Source organism: Cnephaeus nilssonii, assembly GCF_951640355.1.
Source record: "Cnephaeus nilssonii genome assembly, chromosome: X".
Taxonomy (NCBI): domain Eukaryota; kingdom Metazoa; phylum Chordata; class Mammalia; order Chiroptera; family Vespertilionidae; genus Cnephaeus; species Cnephaeus nilssonii.
Window position 1 is genome coordinate 51,154,567 of NC_137071.1, and position 12,721 is coordinate 51,167,287.

The 12,721-nt window shown below is 40.1% G+C and overlaps 1 protein-coding gene across 1 annotated transcript in view; it reads right to left on the bottom strand.

The window, feature by feature from the left end:
- PHKA1 (phosphorylase kinase regulatory subunit alpha 1) overlaps nucleotides 1-12,721 on the bottom strand; it is a 371,877-nt gene that overhangs the window by 201,852 nt on the left and 157,304 nt on the right. The window contains exons 10-13 of the mRNA XM_079765335.1: nucleotides 9,351-9,404; nucleotides 7,970-8,092; nucleotides 3,797-3,892; nucleotides 3,134-3,241 (exon numbers count right to left, since the gene is read on the bottom strand). Of these exons, the coding sequence (XP_079621461.1) occupies nucleotides 3,134-3,241; nucleotides 3,797-3,892; nucleotides 7,970-8,092; nucleotides 9,351-9,404 (381 nt within the window). The remainder of the gene's footprint in view (nucleotides 1-3,133; nucleotides 3,242-3,796; nucleotides 3,893-7,969; nucleotides 8,093-9,350; nucleotides 9,405-12,721) is intronic.

A 12,721-nucleotide genomic window follows, 5' to 3' on the forward strand; every position in this document is an offset into this window, starting at 1 on the left:
TGTTGTGTGTGTCCTTCAGACCACTCCAATGTAGGCTGGCCCTGAGTTCCACTGCAAGGTCCTTCCCAATGATCAGGAGGAGCTTCCCAGGCTGCATTATGGCAGGGTACTAGCACTACTCTATCCAGGGACTTCAGCCCCGGGCTCCACTACTGCACTACTCTGCAGTCTCCATAGCCAATGCTCTCAGGGCCTCCTCTTTCAGTCCCAGGCACTCCTGTCTCACCCACAATCTGCAGCCTCTTCAGTCTCCTCAGGTCCTCATTTTTAATAGTTCCAGTTCAGGGGAGGCCACATCCACCTCCTGGCCTTCAACACAGTTCCTGCCTTCAAAACCTGACTTCATGAAATGTGACTAAGTCACCTGTTTTTCCCTTAAGAAAACCATTCATGTCCTTTTTTCATACCATTTAATGTATTTGACTTGAATGAGAAAGTCACCAGGGAAGGATTACTTTAAACCAATCATGCTGCCCATTATTGTTATATTAGAGGCCCAGTGCATGAAATTCGTTCATGGGTGGGGTCCCTAGGCCTGGCCTGCGATCAGGGCCGAGCCAATCAGGGCCAGAAGGCCCTGGAGGGGTTGGGAAAGGAGGTGATGGTCACCAGGCCAGGCACGGAAGGAATGGATGACAGATGCCGATGCTGCCCTCGGTGCCCTGCTATCATATGGTTCCCTGCCTCCCCCTTTCCTCCTTCCCCTGCTGCCATACTGCCACCAGGGCCTACCTGCTGGGGGGAGGGACAGGGCCTGCTGGCCAGGGGAGAGACAGGGGGAGGGACCATGGGAAATTTGCCAGCCAGGGGGAGGGGCCGCAGGAGGTTGGCCACCAGCCCCAAGAAGGGAGCCGGCCCTTAGACCCCTGGGAATGGAGCCACATCTGCCTCCACTGACCCCTGGTTTCCCGTCCCAGCCCAGGGCCCAAAGGCTCCGGCAGGGTCGGGAGAGGAGGCAATGGTCACTGGGCCAGGCATGGAAGGAACGGGCACCAAACGCCGACACTGCCCTCGGCACCCTTCCACTGTGCAGTTCCCCACCCCCCCCTCCTCTGTCCCTCACCACCCCATGCTGCCACCGCGGCCTGCTGGCTGGGGGGAGGGACAGGGCCTGCCCACTAGGGGAGGAGCAGGGGGAGGGCTGCAGGAGGTTGGCCACTGGTCCTGAGGCGGAAGACAGCCCACAGCCCCCCTGGGAAAGGGGCCACATCTGCCACCACCCACCCCCAATTCCCTGTCCCAGCCTGGGGCCCAGCCCAATCAGGGCCTGCTGACCAGGACTGTGGGAGGTTGGCTGGCCAGGGGAGGTTGGCTGTGGGATCACACTGATCACCAGAGGGCAGGTCCTGCATTGAGCATCTGCCCCCTGGTGGTCAATGTGCATCATAGTGACTGGTCATTTCAGTCGTATCAGTCACTTGGGCTTTTATATATATAGATAATGTCAATGACAGATAATCAAACTTTTATGCTTGTGAACCCTGAGAAAGAAGATAACTATCAAGAAGGGCTCCTGGTGGCTACCTGGGCTCAACTTTAAAAGAAGAGCCTAGCAGCTGTTTCTAAACAGTGGCCTCTCACACTTCAGGAAAAAGCCTGCACTGAACTGCCTGTCTGCACTGTGTGCCTGCATCTGAGCCAGCCCTTAGAAAAGAGTTTCTGGAGCTGTATTTCAAGCAATAGGACTGAGGCTTTCCCCATCCAATCAGAGCTGCACAACTATATCTCCATCAGCATCTTCACTGACCAATCAGAGTGGCTCCATTCTGACCAATCAGGACAGTGCCTTTTGGACCAATCAAACTGAGGATTTGGCATCCTCATTTGCATGAGGACAGACCAATCAGGGGCCATTGGTGGGACTTCTCTCTATGTAACTCACTCCCCTCTGTCTAGGAGAGTTCACATTCCAGTTCCAAGGAAGACTGAGACCATGTTTCCTGGATGGAGCTGAAACACTAAAGATAAAACACTGAAGACATCTCGGGGGACCAGAGCAGAGAAGAGTAGGAAGAGGAGAGCATAGTAGAGCAAAGCAGACTAGTGTGGAGAGGAGGAAAGCAGGCAGAGTAGAGATGAGCTGTCTTGAAGGGAGAGGGGCCTTGCCCCATAACTGTCTCACCCTCGGGCCTCCTCACAGCCCTGCTGTTTCACAGCTGTACTACTCCATAATTGAGCTGTAACACCATTGAGCTATTCCACAGCCATACTATTCTCACAGCTGTGCTGTATCACAATGGAGATGTTTGCACTAAGTAAAGTTTCCTTCTTCACCATACCCCAAATTGGGGATTCCTATTGGTATTAAATTAGCGCCAACAACCATTGACCTGAAACTCATAGTGATGTATGTCAATCATATCTCAATAGAATTGGGGAAAACAAAACAACAAAAATAGCTCCAGAAAATCAACAGTCATATGTAAGCAGGTCATAGAGTATGGCTCAGAAAGGATATCTTAGTCCCACCCTATATCCTCTAGGAGCTTAGATTATAGCTCACCCATAATAACCTACAATGTGGAAATATATTTGTCAGTAAATCTGAAAAATGGTGAGAAAGATAACCCTTCCTATATGCTCAAAATATCACAAATAAGCTGACAGAAATTCCCGAGTGCCCCATTAAGAGCTGTCTCAACAGAATTTAATATATGAAACATTTAAAGAGCCCCTTTCCGAAAAACAAACAAATCAATAAAAACTATGGTGTTCCTAACAAGTTGTCATGTTACCTAAAATTTCCTTATCAGTTTATTCAATTAAAGAATGATGTTGCTTAGAAAAGTTAGCTCTTAAATCCATTATCAGTCATGCTGTATAAGCACAACTGCATTTGTCAGTCACCAGGCAAGGCACTTGGGGGCGTTCTGAAAGGGAAAGATCAAGGTAGGGCCTATTCCCAGAGCAGCTGTAGGTACAGTGCCAAGGTAGGAAGCTCTGGGGACATGAGGGACAAGGTTTCCAGGGGGAAAGATTTTTATCAAGGACTGGTCATGGTTCCACTCAAATGACCTGGAGGAAAATATGTAATTAAGGCAGAATACAAAAAGCAAAAGATTTAATGAGCTATTTACAAATCTGATTACTATGGTGACTAAAGCAGAAAAAGAGCGTTAAAGTTTCTCCTTACCTCTGCCATCAAAGTTCCTAAAATGTATAGAGACTGACCCCACATATGAGGCAATTTTCCCATGGGGACTCGGTCCACAGTGTGAGGATTTTGATATTCTTCATCAACCTAAAAGAAAATATTAAAAGGCTACAAGAAGGATAATGGAAGGTTTTAAATACTAGACAGCAAAAAGGCTGAGTCTGGATTGTGATTCGTACCCTATAAAACAGTCACATATGCAATGCACTGAAAAGTCAAGCAGTGTTACTCTAACTGTATGGTGGATACAGATTGCCTTAAGGTTTGGTCTTTTTTTAAAAAAAAATCAACCTCTAAACAATTTATTTTATTTTTTAAATTGAGTTATGGTTGAAATACAAAAAGGCTATACATTTTTAATGCATCTTGGTAATTTTGAGGGTAAGTATACACCCTTGAAACTACCACTGTTAAGTTAGGTCTTACCCTTGTCTTGCTGTGCAACAATGTCATAACTGTGAGTGCTTTAAAATCTTACTTTCAAGGGAACAAAATTATAATTTTATCGTCCTATACTGAAAGACAAAATTTTAGAACATGAAAATCATGAGAAAGTAACAATTATTTGACTCAAACAGGGCAGACCTATCGAAGTACTTCTCCTCTTCTCCCAGCCCCATGTTACGGCACTGTCTAGCTCACCTTGTCAAGGGGAACACTGTATAGCTCGGGCAGAAGTGGGACTCCATTTTTGTCCTTGATGAGGACTTCTTCAAGAGCCTCTCTATATTCTTGAACCTATGGGTATAAGAAAGGGAGAAAAAATTTTTATAGAGAGTTCCCTTTGGGAAGACTGTTGCCAAAGAAAATCCTATTTAAAAGGAACATATTCACCTAGTAAAAGGAAGAAAAAGGGGAAGTAGCATTTACTACATGCTTATTATAGGCAAGATACTATATTAGGCGTTTTGCATGCTTTAACACATTTAATTTTAATAACCATCCTAGGAAGTATGTATAATCACAGACTTTTTACAGGGAAACTAAGGCTTTAGCAGGTTATGAACTTATGGAAGATCACACAAGAGTGGAAGGTTGAGTCCAGATTTGAGCCCAAGTCAGCCTGCCTCCACAGGCCTATTTTTATCCACTATGTACTACCCTAAGGATAGGTTCGACACATTACATGTACTGGCTTTTAAAACTATATTTTGCCTGCAAATTAAGTTTCTTTATGGTCAAGTTTATATGTTTTTGCTGAACAATTTGCTATAGATTAGTAATACATAAAAAGTTAAAATCCTATAATTTATGGTGGAAAAAATATATAGTTAGTTCTGCTGTAATGGTTGTTTAGGAAACATAAATTTGTTCCAATGTGTTTGATATATTAGGGAAAATTTTGAGCATAACATGAATTTCACATACGCTCATGCACCATTTCAACTGAGAACACATATAGCTAAAATGAGCCATGAAAGATTATATAGGAGGACAATAAACTATATACATCCACATGTAGGGTTACAACTTCCTGTTGGATTTCAGATAACCTCCTGTCCATCACTTCTGAGGTGCTCTTTTCTCATGGCCACTAGCTGAATGGCTCTGTGCCTTCCCTTCTCTAATTCCCCCTCTTTATTCTCAGCATATTTCTAGTCTTCCTCTCTGTTCTATGTTCTTTTTATCTTTTCCCAAAAAAATCTTTATTGTTGAAAGTATTACATATGTCCCCTTTCCCCCCCCCCCACATTGACCTCTCCAGCCTGCCCCCACCTCCCGCTCCAGGCCTTCACCACCCTATTGTCTGTGTCCATGGGTCATGCATATATGCATACAAGTTCAATGGTTGATCTCTTCCCACCCACCCACCCTCCACTGCCATCCTTCTGAGGTTCAACAGTCTGTTTGATGCTTCTATGTCTCTTCATCTACTTTTGTTCATCAGTTTATGTTGTTCATTAGATTCCACATATGAGTGAGATCATGTGATACTTACCTTTCTCTGACTGGCTTATTTTGCTTAGAATACTGCTCTCCAGGTCCATCCATGCTATTGCAAATGGTAAGAGTTCTTTCTTTTTTATAGCTGCATAGTATCCCATTGTATAGATGTACCAGTTTTTTAATCCACTCATCTGCTGATGGTCACTTAGGCTGTTTCCAAATCTTAGCTACTGTAAATTGTGCTGCTATGACCATAGGGGTGCATATATTCTTTTTGATTGGTGTTTCTGATTTCCTAGGATATATTCCTAGAAGTGGGTTCACTGGGTCAAACAAGAGTTCCATTTTTAATTTTTTGAGAAAACTCCATACAGAGTTTCAACAGAGGCTTCACCAGTCTGCATTCCCACCAGCAGTATACTAGGGTTCCTTTTCTCTGCATTCTTGCCAATACTTGTCGTTTGTTGATGATAGCCATTCTGACAGGTGTGAAGTGGTACCTCATTGTCATTTTGATTTGCATCTCTCTGATGATTAGTGACTTTAAGCATTTTTTCATATGCCTCTTGGACTTCTGTATGTCCACTTTGGAGAAGTATCTATTTAGGTCCTTTGCCCATTATTAATTGAATTGTTTATCTTCCTTTTGTTTAGTTGTATGAGTTCCCTATACATTTTGGAAATTAACCCCTTATTGGATGTATCATTGGCAAATATGTTCTTCCATGTGGGCTTTCTTGTTATTTTGTTGATGGTTTTTTTTTTGCTGGTCAGAGGCTTTTTATTTTGATGTAGTCCCATTTTTTTATTTTCTCCTTAGTTTCCATTGCCCTAGGACAGTGGTCGGCAAATTCATTAGTCAACAGAGCCAAATATCAACAGTACAACGATTGAAATTTCTTTTGAGAGCCAAATTTTTTAAACTTAAACTTCTTCTAACGCCACTTCTTCAAAATAGACTCGCCCAGGCCGTGGTATTTTGTGAAAGAGCCACACTCAAAAGGCTAAAGAGCCGCATGTGGCTCGCAAGCTGCAGTTTGCCGACCATGGCCCTAGGAGATGTATCAGTAAACATATTGCTGTGAGAGATGTCTGAGATTTTGCTGCCTATGGTTTCTTCTAAGATTTTTATGGTTTCATGTCTTACATTTAAGTCCTTTATCCATTTTGAGTTTATTTTTGTGTATGGTGTAAGTTGATGGTCTAGTTTCATTTTTTGCATGTATCTGTCCAATTTTCCCAACACCTTTTATTGAAGAGATTGTCTTCACTCCATTGTATGCTTTGCTTCCTTAGTCAAATATTAATTGAGCATAATGGCTTGGGTTGATTTTCTTTTGATAGCTGTCTTTTGCTCTCTTCCTCTGGTACACAAGGTGGTGGGCAGGGGAGCCAGGGTGGGCTGGTGGGAATGTGAGTGCACATATCCAAAAGCAAATTTCAGGTATTTTTCAAGGTACAATATCATATATATTGTATTTTTTAACATTTAACTTGCATACAGCTGTAATAGAGTTTTTATTAGGGCCCTATCATTTTATATGTTTTTCTGACCAACTTTTAAAATTTTGTTCCCCAATCCTATTTTCCCACAAGCCTATAGTTTTTATTTCTCAAATATGCAGAGCAAGGTAATTTTAAAGAAACATATATGTCTCACTATAGCTTAAGTGATTCTACTTTGCACGTACAACATGTCTTTACCTGTGAAATTCAAAGAATTTTAGTGATATCTTCTTCTTCAATTAATGGAGAAAAAAACGATTTTCATTATATGCACAGAGAAACTGAAGAAGTCAATGACAACACTTGGATTACTCAATGGTCAATAGTGAAGCCCCCCCAAAAATTCCAGGTATTCCAACTCCTCCCTACTTCCAAGTTCAAATAACCTGAATGTGCTTTATACTTAGTAGGCATATTTGATAAATAATCTCTTTTTGAGTAAGAAAAGTTTTTTATAAACAATTTCATAGAATTTGAGAAGGACTGAGAAAAATGCTAGAATCAAATCAGGGTGATCAAAATAGGCAGGTTATTTTTATTATAGCTTATCTTATATGCTTGCTCAAAAATGGATACTTTATAAATTATTAAAATTTAGAGTAAAATAGAACTTTGTGGCCCCTGTAACTTTAGTGAAACCCTATTATTTAGACTCATATTGGCAATTACATATTAATATTAGCCAAATCATTCAAATTACACAAAATTTTATTTTAAGTAGCAAAGTATAAATGACTTCCAAATGCATTGGATTTATGTCCAATTTTAGACCATAGCCAATTTTTAGAATGCCTGATATTAAATTTATTTAACTAAGGTTCTAAATTTCACTGTGTTTCTTTTTTTCTTTATTGATTAAGGTATTACATATGTGTTCTTATCCCCCCATTTCCCCCCACCCCACTTACATTCATGCCTTTACCCCCCACCCCAGTGTCTGCGTCCATTGGTTATGCTTAAATCTCACTGTTTTTCAATGATGATTTATAAACTACTTTATTCATGTAGCCAAAAAAGCAATGATGAGCATGTTTTGGGGGGTGAGGACAGGGATGAGTGGATTGTTGGGGGTTTTATTTTTTTGGGGTGGTCTAACATGAGAACATCATATGTAAGATTTATTTTTTAAAAGACATACAAAGTCAGGAAGTAAATTTAGAGACCTCTAATGATTGTGTCAAGTAGACAGGACTTGCTGTTTTGCTTTGCATATTTGTTAAAAGCAAAGTATTAGATATGGCAATATCCAGGTCTTCCAAATCCTAACTTAGTGCCCTCAACTATTAGCCTCTAGGAGACAATGCTATCTCCTCCCTATTAAGGAAGATTTTCATTTGGGCACAGGGTTGGCACAGCCATTAGCTGAAAGAGGAAGACATAATAAGAACATTTTGCAAAAAAGCTCTTTCCCCAGTTCATTACCTGTTCAGCATTGCCAGTGAAGACCCCATCGAGGATAAAGTATGTCCAGAACAATGGCCATTCACACTCTATATTTTCAAATAACTTCAGCTCAGCTGGTTCATAGTATAGACGATTGGGATCCTGGTAAAAGCATAATAAACACAGTCTGTCTTATCACTCCAAGATCAGATATACATATTTAGAGCAGGGGTATATAACATAGCCTTTCACTATTGATAGTTTCAGAGAAGGCATAGCATGTACATACCTCTCTGCCTTAGCAAGTACTTTGTGATGTGACTTCTAACTACTAGAACAGGAATAATAATGACATTATAGGCAGGTGTATGAAGACGTGAGATTAATCTGTAATAAACTTGAGTTTTATTTTATACTTTATAAGTTTTAGGTAGCAGGAGGAAATGTGGACAGAAATATTTAGCATACAGCAAGAGATGAGAGTTTGGGAATCACCATTACTAGTGACACATGAAGCACAAATTGTAGATGTAATAACTATATATAATGAAGGAATAGCCCAAGAACAGAATCTTGTTAAACCCTCACAGTTTCATGAGTGAAGGAGAGAAAGAGGAAAAGAATTAGGACAATGTAGTGTTGTGGAAATTAAAATAAGAAAATAATTTCAAGAAAACACAGGGATAAGTAACAGTGATGTGCTACAAAGAAGTCAAGCAGAATAAGGATTGTGGAAAGGCAATTGGATGGGTCATTTAGAAGATTATGATGATGTTTGAGAGCATAATTTTAGTAGATTGGTAGAGGAGGAAGTCAACAAGGCTAAAGAATAAAGTTAAAGAGAGGAAGTAGACCAGAAGAGTTTGAGCTCAATGATTTTTTTAAAAAAATTATTATAATGGCTCTTGACCAGCAAATCTAAGCCTTAAATAATGTTTACATTGCCAATGAAAATACTTCTTATTGATAACTCATTCCCTTCAATAATACTTAATATTTTCCATTGATATTTCCAAGGAGAATTTTGACAACTGTAACAAATGGAAATTAATTTTTCAAGATCAAAAACTGTTTACAACTAACCAACAGCAAAAGGTGGAAGGGGCCAGGAAGAGCTAATGATGGAAAGATTTTTTCCTATGACATTATTAAATATTTGGGAGGAAAAATACTTTGAGGCTATGCAAATACTCTGTTTCTGCCTAAACTTTCATTCACTTATTTAAGCATACAACTTAAAAATAAACAAATGCAGAAAGGCTGACAAACAGAACTTAGTTACTAAACCCAACAAAAGTAGCAAATATCAGTTATTATTATCCTATTTAGTGAATATTTGAAGTACCATGAGTGAAGTAACTGTTTACTCTGAATAAGACTATAGATAGCCTTGGAATCATTTTGGAGAGAAGGAACCTACCTCTTTAGGGGTTTTATATCCATCTCGTAGAAAGCGACAGCAGCCATAACGACCCTGGGAATGCAGAAAAAAAGGTCAGAAGTATATACACTGGTTCAGCCATATACTTAATCGGAAATATATTCTTTGCTATAATCCTTGTAAACATTTATGCAACCAATATAGAAGCATCTAAATATATAAAGCAAATCTAGATGAATATAAGGGGGAGACCAATATTAATAGAGTCATAGTAGTGGGTTTTAACACCTGATTGACATCAATGGATAGGTCTTCCAGACAGAAAATCAACATGAAAACAGGGGCCTTAAATGACACACTAGATCACATGGATTTAACTGATATCTTCATAGCATTTCACCCCAAAGCAGCAGAATATATATTCTTTTCAAGTACATATAGAACACTTTCTAGGAGAGACCACAAGTCTCAAATTTTAGAAGACTGAAATCATATTAAGATTCTTCTCTGACCATCTCAGTATGAAACAGGTAATCAATCACAAAAAGAGTGGAAAACACACGAAGACATGGAGGCTAAATAACATATTACTAAACAATGAATGGGTTAACAATGAAATCAAGGAAGAAATCAAAAGATACCTTGAAACAAATAATAATGGGAACACAACAACCCAAAATCTATGGGACACGGTGAAAGCAGTAGTAAGAGGGAAATTCACAGCATGACAGGCCTACCACCAGATACAAGAAAAATTTCAAATAAGCTATTTAACTACACACTTAAAGGAACCAGAAAAGGAACAAACAAATCCCAAAGTGAGTAGAAGAAAGGAAATTATATACATTACAGTGGAAATAAATGAAGTAGAGACTAAAAAAAACAATATAAAAGATCAATGAAACTAAGAGCTGGTTCTTGGAAAAGAAAATGGTGGTCAAATAGGCAGACCTTTCTTGCACCTCTTCCCAGAGCCAGACAGTAAATAACATTAAAGTGGGGAACATTCACCGGGAATTTCCAACTGAGGTCCAGCTGAGGAGGAGAGTTATATCAAGGAAGGACATAAAACATCTGGAGGCTGGTAGGAAGGATGAGGTCATAAGAAGAGGTGACCCAGCTTCCATGGGCAGCAGACCAAGAGGGAGGAGTGAGCTCTGGGCTATTGGAGAGTATGTTCCCTCAGAAGATTGAGGCCAGGAACCCAGGCTGGGCTCCATAGCCCAGAGAACCAGCGCCGAAACCAGTGGCCCATGTCACATCCAGCCGTGAAAGGCAGCAGGGCTGCTGGCCCTCAGGGAATCTTGTAGGAGAGAAAGCCTCCACATTTTGTTTGTGTTTTTTTGTTTGTTTTGTATATATATATATATATATATATATATATATATATATATATTTTACTTCAGAGAGGAAGGGGGAGAGAGAGAGAGAGAGAGAGAGAGAGAGAGAGAGAGAGAGAGAGAACAACATCAATGATGAGAATCATTGATCGGCTGCCTCCTGTATATCCAACACTGGGAATCGAGCCTGCAACCCGGGCATATGCCCTGACCAGGAATTGAACCATGACCTTCTGATTCATAGGTTGACACTCAATAACTGAGCCACACTGGCTGACCTCATATTTTTGGCTTTTTTTTTCTTTATTGATTAAGGTATTACATATGTGTCCTTATCCCCTCATTGCCGCCTGACCCCGCTCCCGTTCATGCCCTCACCCCCCTGGTGTCTGTGTCCATTAGTTATGCTTATATGCATGCATACAAGTCCTTTGGTTGATCTCTTCCCCTTACCCTCACCCATTTGACCCAGTGATCCCACTTCTAGGAATATATCCCAAGAAACTAGAAACACCAATCAGAAAGAACGTACACTGAGTGGCCAGATTATTATGATCTCTGAATGTATAATAATCTGGCCACTCAGTATATATATATATATATATATATATATATATATATATATATATATATATATATATTAGAGGCCCAGTGCATGAATTCGTGCATGGGTGGGGTCCGGCCAGCCTGGCCAGGGGGAGGCAACATGGGCAGTTGGCCGGTCTGCCTGCTGGACGAACTCCTGGTCGAGTGGACAATTTGCATATTAGCCTTTTATTATATAGAATATACACTGAGTGGCCAGATTATTATGCATTCAGAGATCATAATAATCTGGCCACTCAGTGTATGCACCCCTATGTTCATAGCAGCACAATTTACAATAGCTAATATTTGGAAACAGCCTAAGTGCCCATCAGCAGATGAGTGGATTAAAAAACTGTGATACATCTACACAATGGAATACTATGCTGCTGTTAAAAGGAAGGAACTCCTACCATTTGCAACAGCATGGATGAAGCTGGAGAGTATTATGCTAAGCGAAATAAGTCAGTCAGAGAAAGATAAATATCACATGATCACATTCAGTTGTGGCTTTTTTTTTAAACCTAGAACACAGGAGTTTCATTTGCAGCAAGCATACAAACTCACAGCCCACAATGAATATTTTTGCGGCCCAGCCAATATAACGGTATATAAGAAACATTTTAATAAAAATTTCATAACTTAATTTTTATAATATCCCATTATACATAATTATTAACAAACTACAATGTTCTCTAATAACTTATTATTATAATCGTGTTGCATTCATTTCCCTTATGCACCTTGCGCGTAGGCACACCATTTCTCTCCACTAATACTAGCAGCGAATATTTTAGCAGCTGATTGCCACGTCATTAGTCTTGGACTGACTTGTTTGGTGTGCACAACAGGAAATATTTCACTTTCGGAGAATAAGAAAAATAGGTTTATTTGAGTTACGCTTATTAATTTTTGCAGTTATTTAATGTCTGGTAAGTTAATGTTCAAGAAAAAATATTAACTTTTATTAAAATGTTCTATTATTTTATGTTAACGATTACTCATTTATTTCAGCCCTTGTATTCAGCATGTCTCTACCAAAATAAACGTACGTTTCTATGACAATTGAAGCTTTTGTTTTTTTTCTGGCCCACATAAACTCAAACCTTGTTTATTTGGCCCGTATTAGCCTTTGAGTTTGACATGCTTGATTTACAGCTACTCACATGAGACTTGGTAGAGGGAGAATGGTAGGAACTCAAGGTGCCTAAGGAAAATATGGGGTTGGAAGCATTGTGGGGAGACATGGAAGAGCAGCAGCCAGGAGAACTGCATTTGGCCAGACCCCCAAATAGAAACAGCCATTTTTCCTGAGAGGAGCTAGCTGCCCTCAAGAAGAGAAAAAAAAACCACCTTAAGTGATATAGCCTGCCAGACCCTCAGGCACCCTGCCTGCCATACCCTGCATCTTGACCTTTGCAGACAACAACAAAGGCCAATCCTATGGGTTAGAACAGTCTCAGGAAGCATCAGTGACTGGAATGG